We start from the raw sequence: 21,328 nt of genomic DNA on the forward strand, positions 1-21,328 counted from the left end.
TGACCTCTGTGTCTGTGGTCTCCAGGTGTGCCGAATGCTCCCTAGTGTCTGTAAGTAGTAAAAATACTTACATTTTCACGTTGTGGTTGTATCATTGTAGCCTCACACGCCATCCAGGGCCTGACATTGAGGCTGCCCTATGGGACCCTGTGCTGGTTGTTCCTCTGCTGGAGCTCTCGTTCTGGGGCCTCTGGTTCTCCTGGGGACAGGAGCTTCCAGCTAACTTGATTGAAATACTGATGCCTTTCATTAAAACACTGGGTCAGATGATGTATTCATGGGGTTCAGCTGCCATACACACACCTTAGCCTGGATGAATTATATAATAGAAGTCTATTTTTCACACTTCTGTGAATAATGTGCTATTTTTACCACTTTAAAATACACAATCAAGTGAAATTAACCACATACACAGTGTTAAATTACCATCACCACTATTTTTCCTAGAAAAGTTTTATCATTTTAAACTGAAACTTTGTATCTTTTAAACAATAACTCCCTGTATGTTCCACCCTAGATTTTGATCATCTCTTCTCTGTCTCTATGAATTTGCCTATTCTTGATGTTTCATATAAATGGAATTATGCAATTATGTTATTTGTTTCTGACATATTTCACTTAGCATAATGTTTCCAAAGTCCATGCATGTTCCAGCGAGCGTCAGGGCTTCATTCCTCTTTATGGCAGATTAACATTCTGTTGTACGTGTCACCATATTTATTTATTCATGTGTTGATAAGGGCTTGGATTGTTTTCATATTTTATCTTTTGTGAATAATGCTGCAATCAACATTCCCATCCGAGTACCTGTTTGAGTCCCCGGATTTAATTCTTTGGGTATATACCTAGGAATGGATGTTGTTTCAAATGAGAATTGTATGATTAGCTTTTTGAAGAACAGGAAAACTGTTTCTCCTAGCAGCTGTACCTTTTTATATTCTCACCAGCAATGTATGAGGATTCCAAACTCTACATAATGCTGCTACTTGTTATGTAACATTTTAAAAGAATGGTAGCCAGTTTTGTAGGTGTGATGTGGTGTCTCACTGCAGCTTTGCCTTTGTGTTTTCCAAATGACTAATGATGTTGTGTATCTTTTCATGTCCTTCTTGACTATTTGTATATCTTCTTTGAAGAAATGTCTATTTGAGACTTTTGCACATTTATAAATTGGATGGTTTGTCCTTTTGTTATTGAGTTGTAGCTAGTTCTTGATATTATCTGTACATGAAAACTGCCTATATGTGGTTTGCAAATATTTTCTCTCATTCTGTGTGTATTCATTATTTTCTTGGTAATTTCCTTTGATGTACAAAAGGCTCACATCTTGATAAAGCCCAATTTATCTTGTTTTTCTTGTTTCTCATGCTTTTGTATCATATCTAAGAACCTATTGCACATTTGTGGTCATCAATATTTACCTCTATGTCTATATTAAGATGTTTTTATGGTTATAGGTCTTATATTTATCTCACTGATTAGTTTTTTTTAGAGAATTGTTTGATATGGTGGGAGGTAGAGTTATCTAAATTCACTGTTTTGCATGTGGTTGTCTAGTTGTTTCTGCACTATCATATGAAAGGAGAACTGTTCCTCCACTAAATTGTCTTGACACCCTCTTGAAAGAGCAATTGACCATAAGTGTGAGGGCTTATTTCTAGACTCTCAATTCTATCCCATTTGTGTTCATGTCTATTCATTTGCCAGCAGCTTTTGTCTATTGTTTTTCCAGCAGCTTCCCTTTTAATAGTTGTACTCTTTTGTGAGATCTCAAATAAGAAAGTTGAAGTACTACAATTTATTTTGGCAAGATTGTTTTGACTATTCAGGGGTACTTTTTTGAAAGGTGGGGAGGCCCATGTTTCACAATTGGGAAAGCCTTTTCTGTCTTCTTCCTGGGGAAATTTCAGAGAACCTTTTAAGAAACTTTATCTAAGTAGGTAAACTGTCACCACTTTATTTGCTGAAGTGCTATGTTAAAGTGTGCATTGCCTCTTGTGGAGGAATTGTGAGACCCTGGAATCACTTGCCCACGTAGTGAGAGACAGTGAATTCCATGATGAGGGGCAGAGAGAATATTGTTTTCAGATACAGTGTTGTTGGGGGAGTTGTATACATCTCAACTTTTTATGTTTCTGTAGATTGGGTTTAGGGACCAGTCCCACAGTGTTGGTGAGATTTTCTCCCCATGTGTGGAGATGAGAGATTGAAGAAATAAAGACACAAGACAAAGAGATAAAAGAAAAGACAACTGGGACCAAGGGACCACTACCACCAGGATGCAGAGACGGGTAGTGGCCCCGAATGCCAGGCTGCGCTGATATTTATTGGATACAAGACAAAGGGGCAGGATAAGGAGTGTGAACCATCTCCAATGATAGGTAAGTCCACATGAGTCACATGTCCACTGGACAGGGGGCCCTTCCCTGCCTGGTAGCTGAGGCAGAGAGAGAGAGGAGAAAGACAGAGAGAGCTTACACCATTATTTCTGCTTATTAGAGACTTTTAGTACTTTCACTAATTTGCTACTGCTAACTAAACGGCAGAGCCAGGTGTACAGGATGGAAAACGAAGGCGGACTAGGAGCGTGACCACTGAAGCACAGCATCAACTGCGGGTGGACCTGACTAATGTCAGGCCCTCCACAAGAGGTGGAGGAGTAGAGTCTTCTCTAAACTCCCCCAGGGAAAGGGAGACTCCCTGTCCTGGTCTGCTAAGTAGCGGGTGGTTTTCCTTGACATTGAGGCTAACACTAGACCATGGTCCGCTTGGCAATGGGTGTCTTCCCAGATGCTGGCGTTACCGCTAGATGAAGGAGCCCTCTAGTGGCCCTGTCTGGGCATAACAGAAGGCTTGCACTCTTGTCTTCTGGTCACTTCTCACTGTGTCTCCTCAGCCCCTATCTCTGTATGGCTTGGCTTTTCCTAGGGTATGATTATAGAGCGAGGATTATTATAATATTGGAATAAAGAGTAATTTCTACCAAATAATGATTAATGATATTCATATATATCATATCTAAGATCTATATCTGGTATAACTCTTCTTCTTTTATATTTTATGATACTGGAACAGCTCATGCCCTCGGTCTCTTGCCTCAGCACCTGGGTGGCTTGCCGCCCACAAGTGGGCATCTCCATTGGACACAGTAGGTTTTGAAATCGTTGTTTATCCTCTGTGGTCTGGGTCTTGGCTTACCTGTTAGCTGCAGCTGAAAGAGGTGTCTACTAAAGCAATGACACCTGTGGGGAGAAGAAGGGTTCAGCAGAGTGAAAGTAGCTGGGGCTCAGAGAAGCCAGGAAAGTCCGAATCTTAGAAACTGTGGGTCAGCAGATGGGTGTCCTCAGGGGTAAATGGGCCATGTCGGTAGCTACTGCAGTGGACTGGAAGAAGGTAAGGGATGCTGGGTATCCCATGTTCTCTCTCAGCTCTGCAGCTGACGATTTGGGCCCTGGGCTGGTACGGCCCTGCAGCAGGGGAAGGGTGTACAGGAATGGCTGCATATCAGGACCAAGTCCATGTCATCTTCTTAGGCATTGTTACTGCAGATGGAGGATTCTGTTCAGAGACCTGGCCTGGTCACATGGGAGGGCCCACCCCATTCTTTTAAAATTATTTTAAGAGAACAGTATTAGCAAATGTGATACATGTTTTATTCTGCTAGAATCAGTATTACTGTCACGTTTTACAATGTATCTCTTAGGAAATGGTGAGAGCCATCCACACAATGTGCATTTAAAGGGAACTCTACTATAATTTCAGCTTTCCTACTCTTTCTAGAAATCATCTTCTCTGTAAACACACAGGCAATATCTCTGTGTTCATTTCTATTGGGAGCCCTGTATGCAAGATGGAGAGAGCCACATTTCCCCTTGAGATGTTATGTAAAAGTGTGAGGTTGAGATGACATATCTAACACTCTGTTGTTACCCTCAGAAACTACTACATGTGAAATTCTAATGACTGCATTATCCTGCCCAGTGAAAGGGGCAGGCATGAGCAAGGATAGTTAAGAGCGGTGAGAGCCTCATCCTGATGGGGATTCTTATTCTGACATCTTGGGAAAAACTGTCCACTGTGTGAAGTCATCAACTTGTCCTGGTTTACAGTTTGAGTGGTTGTTGTTATGGTGTCGAATATTTTGTTGAATTCTGAGTGGCTCACGCTTCAGGTACAAGGGTTTTCCCATGAAATTTACGTTGAGTTGTCCACCTCCGTCTTACAAGGCTTCTGGAACAGAGTGGGTCTTGCTCTTCGTGATTCCATGGGAGAAAATGGAATTGGAGGAACTAGTAGAATTCAGGGTAATGTCCGGTCTACAGGTGGATAATAAAGACAGAGAAACAATGAACAGAGCTGCAATCTCACAACAGGTGTACTACAGTTTTATTTTGCACATAATTTTTCTCTTTATGAGCATCTCTAGTTTTACCAATGCTAATTTCGGTAGAATAAGTTTGTTTGCAAAATAGGTTGAGTTTCTTCAAACGTGGTCTGATTCTTTATATAAGTGCAGCAGGATTGGTAATGGACCATGTAGGCTCTCTTTTAAAATTTTCTTTGCTCTAAGTTTTTATAAGGAATCTCAGATTAAACTTTTACAAAACTCTTGAGACTAGGAAGCCAAACCAAGGCTGACTTCAGACTTTGCCTGCAGTTCATATTGGTTCATTCTATCTATATTCTTAAATATAACATCCCAGTCTAAGCCTTGGAAATATAACAAATGATTTCAAATGTGTCCTGTAACAAAGAGAGCAGACTGTTACTGTACTTGTGCAAATATGTGTATTACAATAAACACATCAATACTCATGAGTAGTTGCCCAATTCTGGGGCAGTCTGGTAGAGAGGAAAAGTAAATGTTTCAATTATCGTTCCCAGAAGTATAGTTTATCGAACCGCTATAAGCTATAGATAGATTAAAAGAGAAAAATTCCATAAATCTAGAAAACAAACCATTTAAAGAATCAGCAAATTTTCAAATAAAAATCATAAAAACATTATCCTCTTTATTATGAATTATGTCAATGAAATCAATATTTTTCCTGCTTGGTCTAGGCTGTGAATTTTATGACAATATCAGCCTGTTTCTTAAAGTTTTGGAAGTTCTTAGACAAATTGGGAGGGTTCAGGAGGAGAATTTGATTTACTAGTGCCCATGGGACACAGGGTGGGAATAAAAATGTTTTCCTGACTCTTTTCTGAAAGCCAGTTAGACTCCACCTGAAACCCTATTGCCAAGGATGCTGGGAACCACTTACCAGAGACTTTGACTGTCACGGATTTGGAGCTTTCCTTGCCAGTGGCTGGGTTACGAACAGAGCAAGCATAGAGCCCGCTATGCTTTGTAGTAATCTGGGGGATAGAGAGCTTTTCTCCTGATAGCTGAAACTTCCCATTAATTGTCCAAGAATACTGTGCCGGTGGGTTAGAGTCCGCGAAGCAGGACAAGTAGAGGTTTTCTCCTGAACGGTAATAGGTGAATGAAGGGTAAATTCTGGGGAGGTCTGGACCGTCTGGAGCAAAGAGAATAAAGCCACAGGTGATGTCATCCAAGGGAAGGGGATGCTCCTGGTCTCTTAAAGGGACACAGTGACCCTCTGAGCCAAGACACACCCTCAAGTCCCAGCCAAACCCCCTCTAGGTTCACTGAGCCAAAGCCTGAGGTATTCACCTGTTTCTCCCATCAGAAGCTGTAGTCCCCAAGTCTCCCATGACAACAGCATCCCCTCCCCTTATATTCTTGGTTAAGTCTGTGCCTACCCAGGTTTTCCCAGGGCAGGGAGTCATGGCCAGCTCAGATGTCCAGAAGTAAAGGTGTCTATACTTGGACCAGAGAGAGACTGAGAGGCCTGGCCTCTGCTCATTTGGATATAAGCTGGTGGCCTGGAGCACAGAGGAACAAAAGATACTCACAGAGGACATTCAGGGTGACTGGGTTACTCTGGATGCCACCATATCGGTCTCGTATTTCACATTGATAGGGTCCTGTTTCATTTCTCGTGACACTGGGTAGAATGAGGATCCTGTTTTCAATGGGTTGCTTTAAGCTGGGACTGACTGGGAGGCTCTGACCTTTAAGCCACCACATGTAGGTGTAGTTCTCACTCTTAGGTTCACAGGTGAAGGTTAAGACATCCTTATTCTCCCTGGGATTTATGTTGTTGATGGTGATGTAGGGCTTGGGCAGCTTCGCTGTGTGGATAACAGAGAGAAGATCGTCCTGTGTGGCACCGTTGATTCCTCCACAGGCATCCTTCAATCAGAGTTGGCATCTCCCACCTCTCAGCACACCTGAGTCCTTGAAAGCCAATAGCTGGTGCATTTGTCACAAGACAGATGCATGATGATCTAAGGGCTCAAAGTCTGAGAGGCCGCCTGCTCTGTCTTTGGGAAGCACAGACTTTCTCAAGTGTCAATTGAGCAGCAGTGTTGGGTCATGGACAGACACGTTAGTGGAAGTCACAGCCCCTGGTACCCCTCCCAGTCCCTCCCTAATCAGTTGACTGGCTGGCTCACCTTGGGTTCCTTACCTGGAATGTGCAACTGCTGGGCCCCTTCCAAATTCCATCCTACTTTGCCCCCCTAGATGTGATTTCTCTGCAGCTTCCATTTCCAAGGACGTTCTAGAAATGTGTAATAATGGGACTTCCCATTGTCCTGAAACCCTGAAGATAATGAGCAGCCTGGCCTGGGACTGGATGTTTCAGCAGAAATAACACAGGGGAGACCAGAGTCAAGCCTGGAGGTCAGTTCAGTCAGCAGGCAGTGGAGGCACAAAGTGGGGCAGTTTTTTGCAGGTATTTCATGAGGACTTACCTGATCCAGTGACCTCTAAAGATAGAGCAGAGTGCAAGGAATGATCTAGAAAAGGTGAAGGGGACAGGCAAGAGCTGGTGGCTTTGGAGCAGAACCATGTTTCCTGTCCTGGATTCTTTAAGTTTCCTCTCCTTCTGCAGAGGGCAGGTGAGGACCTTGTGGATCTTTCCAGAAATACATGTGGACATTTGCAAATGCAGAACTGACTGGTGGAAAGGGTGGGAGTGAACTGCTGTAAATCTGGTCCTCATGGACCATGTGTGTTTGGTGGATATGAGACAAATTTGGAGAGAAGTTTTGCAAATATTTTCTTTCACTGGACATTCTACTCTCTGATTCCATGGGTTTGACTACTCTAGGGACCTCATGTAAGTGGATTCCAGAGTGAATGTGAGAAGAGACTGCTGGTTGCCAGGAGCTGGGAGTGGGGAGAATCAGAAGTTGTTCATGGGTGTGCAGTTTCAGTTATGCAAGCTGGGGAGGTTCTAGAGATCTGCTGTAGAGCTTGATGCCTATAGTTCACACAGATTGAGTATTTCTTATGCATAAGGCTTAGGACAAAAAGTGTTTTGGATTTCTGATATTTTTTGATTCTGAACTATTTCTCGTATACTTACTGGTTTAGCAACTCAAATCTGAAAGATTGAAAATCTAAAATGCTTCAGTGAGCATTTCTTTTCTGCATCAGATTAGTAGGCAAAAGTGGGAGGTGATAAGCTGAAGATGTTCTTGCCCTTTTTTTTTTCTCTCACCACGTTTCTAGCTTGGTGATTAGTTTTCGGTCAATTCCATACTGGCCGTGCTGCACTCATATATTTTTGAAGGCTTTGGGATGTGAGAAAGGCTGATTTCTATTTTCTATGTCATCAGAACTTTCCATCTTTTCATGGTTCCATCTTTTTCTCAGTGTTTGTGTTGTGGTAGTCATTAATAAGAGCCTGTGAGGTCAGATTTAGGACAGAGTTTTGTAATTCTGCAAAAAATGTTGCTGGGATTCTGGTAGGGGTTGCAATGAATCTGCAACTCACTTTGGGTAGTATTGTCTTTCTAACAATATTGATTCTTCCAAACCATGAAAATGAAATGTCTTTCAATATATTGATATCGTCTTTAATTTCTTTCAGCAATGTTTTGTAGTTTTCAAGGTATAATAATTTGAGCTTTTTGGTTAAATTTATTGCAAAATATGTTATCTCTTTTGATGTTAATGTGATTTGAAATTCTTTTCTTAATTTCCTTTCAGATTGTTCATTGTTAGTGTATAGTCTAAAGAGTGATCTAGAAAGAGTGAAGGGGACAGGCAAAGCTGGTGGTTTTGGAGCAGAAACATATTCCCTGTCCTGGGTTTTTGATTTTCCCTGTCCCTTTGCAGAGGGCAGGTGGGTGGCTCTTCCCTGACAGCTAGATAGACTTCGCTGGAAAATATATTGGCAATGCTCCAGGGATCCACTTACCAGGGACTATGATCCTCTTGATTATGAGATTTGTTCCACCAGTGGCTGAGTTATGGATGAAACAGACATAGACCCCTCTATATGTTTTAGTGATTTGGGGGATAAAGAACACTTGTGCTGATTGCTGGAACTTCCCATCAATCAGCCAAGAATGCTCTGCCAGTGGGTGAGAGTCTGTGAGGCAGGAGATCTTGGGGACTTCCCCTGTATGGTAATAGGTGTATGAGGAAGAAATGGTGGGGGCATCCAGGCCATGTGGAGCAAAGAGAATAAAGTCACAGGTGATATTGTCAGAGGGAAGGGAAAATCCTGGTCTGTGGAAGGGCCACAGTGACCCTGTGAGCCAAGCCACAAAACTGAAATCCCAGCCAAATCCCCGCTGCATTCACGGATCTGGAGCTTGAGACATTCACCTGTTTCTCCCATCAGAAGCTGTGGACACTGAGTCTCCCATGACAGGAGCAGCCTCTTTTCTCCTATTGTGGATCAAGCCTAGGCCTACTCTGGTTTGCCTGTGGCAGAAAGTCATGGACAGTTTTGATGTCCAGAGGTAAAGGTCTCTGAACTTGGACCTGAGAGGGACTGAGAGGCCTGGCCTCTGGCCACGTGTATTTGGAATGGCAGCCTGGCTCACAGAGGAACAGAAGATACTCACGGAGGAGATTCAGGGTGACTGGGTCACTGCGGCTGGCACTCACTGGGTTCCGTATTTCACATTCATAGGGTCCTGTGATATACTTTGTGACCCCAAATAGAAAGAGGGTCCTGTTGGTTTCGGACAGCTGCAACCTGTGAGTCACAGGGAGGCTCTGACTGTTCATCCACCACAGGTAGCTTGCGTCCAGAGTCTCAGGATCACAGGTTAAGATCACAGTCTCCATCGCCTCCCTGGGGTTTAAGTTGCTGCTGGAGATGGAGGGCTTGGGAGTCTCCACTGTGCAGAAAACAGAGAGAAGATTGCCCTGTGTGGCACGTTTGATTCCTCCAATGGCATTTTTCAATCAGAGTTGGCATTTGCCACCTCTGAGCCCACCCAAGTCCTTAAAAGCCCATGGCAGGTGTGTGTGTTACAAGACAGATGCATGGCAATCTGAGGACTCAGGGATTGTGAGGCTGCCTGCTTTATGTGGGAGAAGCACAGACTTTCTCAAGTGTGAATTGAGGAGCAGCATTGGGTCATGGAAAGACACAGGACCAGCAGTCACAGCCCCTAGTGCCTCTCTGAGTCCCTCCATCTCCAACTGCCTGCCTGGCCCACCCTGTGGTCCTCACTTGGAGCATGCAGTGCTGGAATCTTCTTAGCTTCAGTCTTACTGTGCTCCCCGAGGTACATTTTCTCTGCAGCTTCCCTTTCCAAGGATATCCTGGAGATGGATGATGGAACTTCCCATTGTCCTTAAACCCTTTTGGTACTGGAAAGCCTGGCCTGGGACTGGGTACTTCAGCAGAAATAACACCGGGGAGACCAGAGTCAAGCCTGGAGGTCAATTCAGTCATCAGACAGTGGAGCCACAAGGTGGGGCAGTTTTCCCAGGTGTCTCAGAGTGACTGACTTGAGCCAGTGACCTCTAAAGATAGAGCAGAGTCCAAGAAATGACCTACAAAGAGTGAAGGGGACAGGCAAGAGCTGATAGCTTTGGACCAAGACCATGTTCCTCTTCTGGGTCCATGATGCTCCCTTCCCCCTGTAGAGGGCAGGTGAGTAGCATGTGGATCTTTCTAGAAATACATGTGGATGTTTGCAAATGCAGAACTGTCTGGTGGAAAGGGCGAACATGAGCTGATGATGGAAGTCTGTCCCTCGTGGACCATATGTGTTTGGTGGATATTAGAACAATATTTGGGAAGAAGTCTTGCAGATATTTTCTCTCTTTAGACATTCTACTGTCTGATTCTGAGTTTGACTACTCTATGTACCTCATATCAGTGGATTCTAGAGTGAATCAGAGAGTAGAATGGTAGTTTCCAGGAGCTGGGATCAGGGGAATAGGGCGTCGTTCTGCGGGTGTGTGGGTTCAGTTATGCAGGATGAGGAGGTTCTAGCGATCTCCTGTACAGCCTCATGCCTATAGTTCATTCAGATAAAGTGCTCCTTATGCAGAAAGCTTAAAACAAAGTGTTTTCAATTTCTATTTTTTTTATTTTGGAATATTTGCAGTGTATGTACTGGTTTAGCATCCCAAATCTGAAAAATTTAAAATCCAAAATGTGCCAGTGAGCACTTCTTTTTAGCATCATGTCTGTGGTCAGAAGTGTTGAGTTTTGGAGAGTTTCAGATTTTGGATTTCTGGATTTGGGATGCACAATTTGTAATACTATAATTTTCCCATAGAAAGTTGTGAGGAGTTTAAACCTCATGTTATGTTCTGACTCTAGTAACAAAAAAAAAATAGTGGAGGAAACATTAAAATGTTTTCATAAGTAGAAATGTTTACTGACGGTCCAAACATGTAAGATCAATTGCTGGTAGTAGTAGTTTCTCTAAAGACCAAAATAAGGTTTAGATGTGCCATGAATTCCAGCAGGATCACATTATGCTCAAAGAAAGATGCCAAAGGTGATTTGAAATCAGCAACTCCTTAAATAGTGAGAGTCCAGTAAAAAGGACAAAACTGGTCAGTGCGTCAATTACATAAAGTGAGGAATGATGCCAAATTAAAAGAAGGGATGTGTGTTATGTTAGTAAATATAGAAAGAACTCCCTGCTTCTACTCTCTGTGCAGAGTTAGGAAAAATGGGGAGGACCCCAAAACAGGTATGTGAAATGCTTTCTTCATTTTCTCTTAAGTTCAGGAAACACCATTAGAGTTTAAGTTTGTGTGAATTAGGAAGAGTCTAAGTGAGATACCAATGGCTCTTGTGACTCCCCACACGAAGGACTCCAACTCACGAAAACGGCATCATCATGAGGAAACAGTTGTATGTGGCACAGGCAGTAAAACTCTCAGATGGCACCCACCTGGCCACCTCCAACTGGTCCCCAAAACCACCAGTTTTCCCATTACGTGTATGTTACAGCCTTTGTAGTTGTCCTACAACTATAAAATATAAAAATTGCTGTTGTCAATACAAAATATTAAATATGAAGTTGAATATGTTGTTCCACTTTTTTTCCCTCACTCTTTTTGAACTTTCCTGTTTCAGTTTTGGAGGTTTCTATTGACACATCCTCAAGCTAGGGATTCTTTCCTCAGCTGTGTGCAGTCTACCAGTAAGCATTAAAAGCATTCTTCATTTTTCTAACGCCATTTTTTTCCTGAGACAGAGTCTCGCTCTGTCACCCAGGCTGGAGTGCAGTGGCATGATCTCAGCTCACTGCAAGCTCCGCCTCCTGGGTTCACACCATTCTCCTGCCTCGGCCTCCCAAGTAGCTGGGACTACAGGCGCCCGCCACCACACCCAGCTAATTTTTTGTACTTTTAATAGAGATGGGCTTTCACCATGTTAACCAGGATGGTCTGCATCTCCTGACCTTTTGCCTGCCTCGGCCTCCCAAAGTGCTGGGATTATAGGTGTGAGCCACTGTGCCCAGCCATCTCTGAAGGATTTTAACAAGCTTTTGACTTTTGAGTTTGTTCAGCTTTTTACTTAGTGTTAGAACCGAGTGACAAATTCCAAGCTTGTTATATGCCTGACAGGAAGCCAGAAGTCTCTAGGAAGTGACCAGAGAATGTGAGCTCCATAGAAGGTTGAGGATGGAGTCACGAGTGAAACGGGTGAAATGAGCCCATGGGCTTTGGGGACTGCAGGCCTGTCCAGCCTCTGACACCCTGGTGAGTCAGTGCAAAGACTACAACAGTGACAGCAAACTAGCATGGCTGACTCCATCTGGCATCTAGTCTCAGGCTGGCTGTCCTCACTCATTCCTGGGCATAGGCCAGGCTAACCTTGGGAGGAATTTAGTTTATGGTTTAACTTTGAAGAAGAATGATAGTAGTTCCTCCATAAAACTAACACCGTTACTTTGCCCAGGGACTGCCTTTGTCAAACTAGTGAAAGACCATGAGATTAAGATTATAGGAGGGAACTGAATTCTGCTAAAATGTTGGCACAGTTTCTTTAATCCCTGACTGCTCCAGTGTCATTTGGCCAGAGTTTACAAAATTTGTAAGTAATTGCTCCTATAGATAACATCGCTGTTGTAGAACATGAGATTGGTCTTTTGAGATGTTTCTCATTCTTTTGCATTCTGGCAACCGGCTGACCTCATCCATACTCCGCCAGTCATGTGGATCCTACCTAGAAGTGGATTCAAGGACAAACAGATCATTTCCCTCCGCCCGCATGATTCCATCACCAAACAATCAGCAGTATTCATTTTTTAGTCCTGTGCCCCTGAAACTGTCCTTGAAAATCTCTAAACCCTGATCCACTGGGGAGGCTGATTTGAGTAATAATAAACCTCCGTCCTCCTGTTTGGCAGACTTGGATTCGTTAAAATCTTTCTTTACTACAAATCACCATTTCAATAATTTGTGTGTGTGTGTGTGTGTGTGTGTGTGTGTGCGCAGGAGGCCAGAAGAACTTCTCTGGCAATGATAAGAGTGGGTGGAGGAACTGCCTATCCCTGTCCCATGGTCTTGTCCACAGGTCAGCCTCACAAAGGGAAAGAGCCCTGGATGGGAATACAGTGGAAGCTCATTCTCTTAGTGATCTGGGGAGACTGGCTCGAGAGGAAGCCTGGCAGGAGTGGTAACTCCAGGTGATTTCTGCACCTTTCCTATTTCCTGGGAGGTGGGCCAGGCCACAGTGTTAGCGGGAAGGGAACGGAATAGCCAGCATCATTGGAGGGAGTGTCTGGGGAAGGCCTAGGGGTGGAGGAAGAAGCTGTGCGGGACAGGGCTTCCCAGACAGAATGAAGTGGGAGGAAGATGAGGGACATAGAGAAGGAGAGAGATGTAGAGACACCATGTCAGTGAGCAGTGAGGGCTACACTGACTTCAGCGACCCCAGGGACCAGGTGCCCCCAGTTCCACAGTCCAGGACCAAGGAGCCCTGAGAACTCTCCGGTGGCCAAAGTGCTTCAGAGTCACATGCGGTGGGGTGGCTTTAGGGGCAAGAGTTAGTGGGGGGATGAAACATGGGTGTCAGCCTCTGAAGGACAAGGGACAGGTGTGGCTAGAACCTCCTAGGATACTGCATCCAAGATCCCATCTCTAAAGAGGTTTTGGATTATTCATTTCTTCATTCCTTCATTTGTTACGTGAGAACTCCTGAGTGTGTGTCTCTCACTGGGCCTGTGCTGGTGCAGGGTGTGAGTGGGCAAAGAAAACAAGGTCCTCTCGTTGATCCTCTCATGAGAGTGACATGGACTCTTTGGGAAACACAGGATTTCATGTTCAGTGATGGGGGTTAAGATCTGAGGGGGAGGCCTGGACATTTTTTTTGCACTGACTCTGATGGCTGAGGCAGGTGATTTAGTTCTGGAGTACAGACTAATCAGCTGACCATTTGCTCTCACTCCTCTGAGGTATGGATGCCTAAGAAGAGAGGATTTGAGCCAATAAATGACTATGTGGTCCTTGGAACCCAGTAAGCCCTCACTTCTGGTAGAGGAGACGATGGGCCTGTGGCTGCAGACAGACCTCATGTGACCCTGGTCTCCCCTTTGTGTTGGTGTGACTCTGGTTCAGTGACTGTGCCTTCCTGTGCCTCAGTTTTCTCTCAATCAAATAAGCTAAATGGCAAATGGACTGTGGCTTTTCATGCTATCTGTGAATAAATGTTAAATTATTCACAGTCACCTGATCTAATGCTTGGCACAGTGGAGGTGTTCACACAAACAGCATTTATTATTAATTTGCTTCCATGAGAAAGCACCTTTAGTTCAGATCCCTGTGGACAAGCTGCTACCAGGTACATCTTCTCTCTTCTGTTTCTGCTTCTGGGGACATTAGACTTTCTGTGGACTGTCCTAAGCTTCTTAAGGCAGTTGGCTGATGGCCTACAAAGCTTGTCTTTCTGTCCTCTCCACTCTGAGTCTCAGGTGAAGAAAGCTCTGTCCTTGCCCAGATGAGGCTCTGAGGGCTGAGCCCTGGCTGGTGAACAGCTCCAGGAGACACAGCCCTCAGACAGCTGGAAAATCCTTGGTCCCAGTGAGCCCTGCCCAAGAAGCCACAACCCAGCCCTGGCACAGGCTCCTCAGCTTTATCTGGAGCAAGGATTTAGGGACAGAGTTCTGGGGTTGAGGCTTCTAGGGATGAGCATCTTTGAGAGTATCTCAGGGGGCCCCTCAGGCCAAGCCCTACTCAGTTCTCCAGGGTCTTTCTCAGGGTCAAATTTATGAAGAGGGCATGAGGTGCTTGGCTGAGACTGATCTCCTCCTGCTGAGTCCCCCCATCAGACTGTCGTTCCTCTGCAGCAAGTGTCTGCAGGGTCTGGATGCGGGAAAGGAATTCTGATCTATTGAAATTTGTCTCTTCTGTGTGTGTCCTGCACTAAATGCCCAAACCCCAGCATGGGACATAATGCAGAGAGGGACACAGGCAGAGTCCAGGCCTGGCAATCCTGTGTGTGTGAAGTAGAAGTGACCCCTGTGCCCCAACACCCAGGGTTCATGTGGAATCACTTACGGTATAAGGTGAAGGTGAAATGTCCAGTTATTCCTCTAGTCCCATCACCTCGCTTTATGATGTGTAAGGTGTAGGATCCTGCGTCGTCCCGGGTGACATTCTGGATCAACAGGGATGCATTGGAATATACTGTTTCTCGTCCACTGTATGCAGGCCCATATATAATTGTTTGACCGTCTACTACGTATGATGTAATGTAATGGTAGAGGTCCCTCATTTGCCCTTTGTACCAGATGTAGCCAGTAAGATTCTTGGGCAAATTGTGGACAAGTAGAAGAACATCCTTCCCCTCAGAAACTTTGGGTGGCTGGGCTTCAATCGTGACTTGAGCAGTGGTAGGCGTGTTCCAGAAGTTTAAAAGTGATGCTAGGAGGTGGAGAGAGCATCAGTCAATATTGAGACCTATGTATTGGGGTGAGAAGATGGGGCCCTGGGTCCTGAGAAGGTCTCTTCAATCTTCAGCCTTGAAGACACACACACACACACGCACACACACACACACAAAAGGGGCATGTGTGTTTGTGTGTGTGTATGTGTGGTTGTCCTACTATCCTACTAGGTCAAGGTCAGCAGCATGACCCCCATTCCTCCAAGACTTCTGACCTTGGCATTTTTCTGTTTGGAATCCTCTTTCCCAGGGGTCCGCATGGCCCCCTCCACATTGCCCTCAGGTCCTGCTCACATCAGGGCATCCTTAGACTTCTTTCCTGACACCTCCTTCAGAGACCCTGGGTCTTCCCTTTCTGACCTTTCCCTGCTCTGCTCCCTCCAGGGTTCTTGTCATCACCTGACCTCACATTCTAGATCTCTTTGCATGTCTGTCTTCCTCCCCTTGACAGCGTGAGCTCCATGAGGACAGGGACTTTTGTGATCTTGGTTGTACCCCAGTGTCTGGAACAGGCTGTAGACTCCTGTAGATGTGAGAGTTCTCAGGGCCCTCCATGCCCTGGATGTTTTTTTTCCCCACAATTGTTGATGTTTTTTGCTGAGGACAGTGGTTCATGTCCTGCTTATATTTTTATTTGAAGTGTCATCTGATATAGATATTATTATCATTTTTCAACATGTGGTGGCCCCTGATGATTAATCAGGAAAACAGAACACTTAAGATTTTCCTACCTCTTACAATTCCGGTTCAATGTGACTTTCTTATTTTGACCCCTGTCCCTCTCTGATGTATTTTCCCCTATCCAGGCTCCAACAGAGCCTTCTTTCCTTTTTTTCCATTTTTCTAGTTTTTTCTTTTTTTTTTTTGAGACGGAGTCTCGTACTGTCGCCCAGGCTTTCGTGCAGTGGTGCTATCTAGACTCACTGCCACTTCTGCCTCCCGGGTTCACATGATTCTCCTGCCTCAGCCTCCGGAGTAGCTAGGATTACAGGAGCACACCACCATACCTGGTTAATTTTTTGTATTTTTAGGAGAAACAGTGCTTCACTGTGTTGGCCGGACTGATCTTGAACTCCTGATCTCATGATCCACCCACCTCAGCCTCCCAAAGCACTGGATTGTTTATTTTTTAGAACCCCATCCTCTCCAGGAGACCCCATCCAGTCACTCTGCTTCCTCCTCCTGTCCTCTCCCAGGAAGTTCTCTCCTCACCTGTGAGCAGGAGCCCCTTCCAGGTGATGCGCTGTGTGCAGGGAGGGGATGAGAGGGGCCCCATGGTCTCTGCTGCCTGCGTGTTCTCCTCTGTGGAGATGAGCCTAGGATCCAGAAGCTTCCTGAGCACGTCTGTCGGCTGTGCTGTCCTTCTTCCTTCTGCACTGAGCCTCTTCCCGGGGCAGGAGCACTTCTCAGGCTCATGGGCGGGGTCAGGCCCAGGACACCTCTCTGTCCCCTCCTCTCTCAGTCCTGCCTCCTTGTCCCTCCTTCTGTTTTTCCTTTTGTCTGTGTTTCAGGTCCCTGAGAATTGTGGAGGCCTCTGCCTTTTTCAGCAGTGATTCTTTCACCAAACCTCAACACACACTTTGTGCAGACACAAACATGCGCAAAAACACACACGCACACAGAAGAGAAACACACAGACCCACACAGTCCCACACATGCCCTGCAGATTGGGCAGGCAGAGTCCTGGACCTCAGCCTGCTGCTGTCCCCATGGCTCTGGGTCTGGGTGCACATTCACACCTTTTGCCCTCTTTCATCCCCATCTGGCTCTCCCCTGCAGTGCAGGAGGCTGGAGCTGCACCAAGTCCCTGTCACAGTGATGCCCCATTGTGCTGTGGGTGAGGTGTGTGTTGCCTGGTGAGAGGCACCCTTCCTTTCTCTAACCGTGTCTAGCTTGGCTGCAGCTTCCAAGGGTGGACATTCAGGACCTGGGTGTCCCAGAGGAAACTGTCCTTCCTGGAGGTGTGCAGGGTGAATCTCTCATGCCTCTTGGGAGGAGAGGCCTGTGCTGGTTGCTCAGTGGGGGCTATGAGTCCCCTAGTCAAAGGGACAGTTCTCGGTCACTCTATGCCTCCCTGGGGGCTGGCTGCTGAGCAGAAGCTCAGGGTTTCTCATGTTCTTCCTGATCATCTTTGATATCCTCTCTTCTCTCCCCAGCTGACTGTCCTGTGGTCACCACACCTTCCCCGTGGTGGTGCAGGAGGAAGTGGGGAGTTACCCAGGAACCCCACGGGACATGGCTCGTTGAGACGCAGGAGGGGGAGCCTGGGACAGAGCAGGGGTTCAGAGCTGGAGAGATTCATCCCGACTTACTCCGTGGCCGTGATGGGCTCAGCCCTCCATGTGCTGACATACCCAGGGGTCTGTCCTGAGGGTTTTGACGTGGCCAAGCTGCTCTCTGTGGAGGAGGAACAGGCAGTGGCCGGAGAGCCTGTCTGGAGGGACGTTGCTCACAGCTGAGAGGGCGTGTGGGGGTGAGTTGTGTTCTGGGAGCAAAGAGTAATAACATCCCCCTTCTCCCCACAAGCACACAGGAGAGGTCTGTCTTCCCAAGGGACTGCTGGGGGTAGGTGGCCACATCCCGGATGATGCCTGTGTGTGACCATCACACGCGCTCTGAGCCCCCCGGGGTGCAGCGGGCCGGCAGATCACAGGGTGCCTGGCTGATTTCTGGGGAGGCTGTGAACCCTCAGGCAGCCACTGTTCTGTGTCAGCGCTAGGCTTGGCCTGGGATGCCCCAGAGAACAGGACAGATGGAGCAGGGGTGGGTATTTAGGGAGCAGTGACAGAAAGAGTTGATGAGGATGGAGGGAGGTCATGAGGGGAAAGCTCCCAGTGTGGCGTCGTGTGCACCAGCGCTGCCCTGGGAGATGCCTTTAGCTGGGCCCAGGGAAGGAGCAGGTGTGTGGGGCAGGAGCTACCTGCAGAGGGAGTGGTGTTGGGTTGGCGGCCACCAGGTCAGGGAGGAGCTGACAGAGTCCGTGTGGGGAGCATGGAGGGCGCTGAGGACTTGGGCGGAAGTGACCCTGGTGAGGGTGGACCCTGCTGGGCTGTGGGTTCCGCTGAGGGAGGTTGGCATCCCCTGGGAAGGCTCCAGGCTGGAAGGGAGTCTGTCGCCCTCTGGTGGACAGGGAGGGAAGCGTGAACGGCGGCAATCCCAGGCCAGGCTGCATGTTTTATTCCACATGGATCTGCACACTTCACACGAGGTCACACATATGTTATGTTACAGCTCCATCACCTTCCAGCCCCGTGAGTCCCAGTCTCTGTGGCTCTATGTTCACTGTTCTCCCTCTTTCACAATCAGATGTCCCAAACGCAGATTTTTGTCAGCTTCTGTGAAAGCTGGGGGCAGTGATGTCTGCGGCTTAGCAGTGCTCGTGGGCTTGCGAGCAGAAGAGCGAGAAGCAGGGTGGGAAGATCAATGTCAGGGGGGCAGGGAAAAGTCGTTTTCATTTTCTCACCCCCTGGGACCAGAACCCAGGATTCTGACTCCAGGGCACAGTACCACACCGTGCTGGTGTCCCTGGATATCATGATGCTCATAGTGTCTTGTTGCGTTGGCATTCATTTTTGAAGGTGTAAGTTTATTTGCCTCAAAGCAAAGGCAGGGCTTGGTCACCATGGCAGTTTTCAATACTGTATCTGGTTCAAGTGGCTCCAGTTGGTGGCCAGAGATAAAATCTTCGAGGCATCTCTCCTGCTTGGTGTGCTGGGCTCCCCTCTCTCCAGCTGCTTTCTTTAAACTGATAATTCTGACATTCACCCTCACATTTAAAGTGACCACCTCTCAGTCACAGCGTGAGCTCCTGGTCCCAGTGTTTGCTGCTTGCTTTCAACACATCCATTAAAGCTCCCTGCTGGAAACCTGTCAGATAACACCCTGGACTTAATAAAGCCATTGGCTTACCGGTCTCTTCTCTCCTCCCTGCCTGGGCTCACTGACCTCTGTGTCTGTGGTCTCCAGGTGTGTCGAATGCTCCCTAGTGTCTGTAAGTAGTAAAAATACTTACATTTTCAAGTTGTGGTTGTATCATTGTAGCCTCACACGCCATCCAGGGCCTGACATTGAGGCTGCCCTATGGGACCCTGTGCTGGTTGTTCCTCTGCTGGAGCTCTCGTTCTGGGGCCTCTGGTTCTCCTGGGGACAGGAGCTTCCAGCTAACTTGATTGAAATACTGATGCCTTTCATTAAAACACTGGGTCAGATGATGTATTCATGGGGTTCAGCTGCCATAACACACACCTTAGCCTGGATGAATTATATAATAGAAGTCTATTTTTCACACTTCTGTGAATAATGTGCTATTTTAACCACTTTAAAATACACAATCAAGTGAAATTAACCACATACACAGTGTTAAATTAACATCACCACTATTTTTCCTAGAAAAGTTTTATCATTTTAAACTGAAACTTTGTATCTTTTAAACAATAACTCCCTGTATGTTTCACCCTAGACTTTGATCATCTCTACTCTGTCTCTATGAATTTGCCTATTCTTGATGTTTCATATAAATGGAATTATGCAATTATGTTATTTTGTTTCTGACATATTTCACTTAGCATAATGTTTCCAAAGTCCATGCATGTTCCAGTGAGTGTCAGGTCTTCATTCCTCTTTATGGCAGATTAACATTCTGTTGTATATGTCACCATATTTATTTATTCATGTGTTGATAAGGGCTTGGATTGTTTTCATATTTTATCTTTTGTGAATAATGCTGCAATCAACATTCCCATCCGAGTACCTGTTTGAGTCCCCGGATTTAATTCTTTGGGTATATACCTAGGAATGGATGTCGTTTCAAATGAGAATTCCATGATTAGCTTTTTGAGGAACAGGAAAACTGTTTCTCCTAGCAGCTGTACCTTTTTATATTCTCACCAGCAATGTATGAGGATTCCAAACCCTACGTAATGCTGCTACTTGTTATGTAACATTTTAAAAGAATGGTAGCCAGTTTTGTAGGTGTGATGTGGTGTCTCATTGCAGCTTTGCCTTTGTATTTTCCAAATGACTAATGATGTTGAGTATCTTTTCATGTCCTTCTTGACTATTTGTATATCTTCTTTGAAGAAATGTCTATTTGAGACTTTTGCACATTTATAAATTGGATGGTTTGTCCTTTTGTTATTGAGTTGTAGCTAGTTCTTGATATTATCTGTACATGAAAACTGCCTAGATGTGGTTTGCAAATATTTTCTCTCATTCTGTGTCTATTCATTATTTTCTTGGTAATTTCCTTTGATGTACAAAAGGCTCACATCTTGATAAAGCCCAATTTACCTTGTTTTTCTTGTTTCTCATGCTTTTGTATCATATCTAAGAACCTATTGCACATTTGCAGTCATGAATATTTACCTCTATGTCTATATTAAGATGTTTTTATGGTTACAGGTCTTATATTAATCTCACTGATTAGTTTTTTTTAGAGAATTGTTTGATATGGTGGGAGGTAGAGTTATCTAAATTCACTGTTTTGCATGTGGTTGTCTAGTTGTTTCTGCACTATCATATGAAAGGAAAACTGTTCCTCCACTAAATTGTCTTGACACCCTCTTGAAAGAGCAATTGACCATAAGTGTGAGGGCTTATTTCTAGACTCTCAATTCTATCCCATTTGTGTTCATGTCTATTCATTTGCCAGCAGCTTTTGTCTATTGTTTTTCCAGCAGCTTCCCTTTTAATGATTGTACTCTTTTGTGAGATCTCAAATGAGAAAGTTGAAGTACTACAATTTATTTTGGCAAGATTGTTTTGACTATTCAGGGGTACTTTTTTGAAAGGTGGGGAGGCCCGTGTTTCACAATTGGGAAAGCTTTTTCTGTCTTCTTCCTGGGGAAATTTGAGAGAACCTTTTAAGAAACTTTATCTAAGTAGGTAAACTGTCACCACTTTATTTGCTGAAGTGCTATGTTAAAGTGTGCATTGCCTCTTGTGGAGGAATTGTGAGACCCTGGAAGCACTTGCCCACGTAGTGAGAGACAGTGAATTCCACGATGAGGGGCAGAGAGAACATTGTTTTCAGATACAGTGTTGTTGGGGGAGTTGTATACATCTCAACTTCTTTATGTCTCTGTAGAGTGGGT

At 45.5% G+C, this 21,328-nt stretch overlaps 1 protein-coding gene and 1 pseudogene across 1 annotated transcript; one reads left to right on the plus strand and one right to left on the minus strand.

The window, feature by feature from the left end:
• LOC129019891 (small ribosomal subunit protein eS10-like) overlaps window positions 1-21,328 on the plus strand; it is a 482,677-nt pseudogene that overhangs the window by 334,437 nt on the left and 126,912 nt on the right.
• On the minus strand, window positions 3,632-19,679 carry LOC129019896 (pregnancy-specific beta-1-glycoprotein 7). The gene is made up of 6 exons (XM_054463415.2): window positions 16,449-19,679; window positions 14,849-15,214; window positions 8,932-9,210; window positions 5,920-6,198; window positions 5,265-5,519; window positions 3,632-4,316 (listed from the first exon to the last, which is right to left on the minus strand). The coding sequence occupies exons 1-6, from the start codon at window positions 16,510-16,512 to the stop codon at window positions 4,300-4,302; spliced, it is 1,260 nt and encodes a 419-aa protein (XP_054319390.2). The 5' UTR covers window positions 16,513-19,679; the 3' UTR covers window positions 3,632-4,299.

Source organism: Pongo pygmaeus, chromosome 20, assembly GCF_028885625.2.
Source record: "Pongo pygmaeus isolate AG05252 chromosome 20, NHGRI_mPonPyg2-v2.0_pri, whole genome shotgun sequence".
Taxonomy (NCBI): domain Eukaryota; kingdom Metazoa; phylum Chordata; class Mammalia; order Primates; family Hominidae; genus Pongo; species Pongo pygmaeus.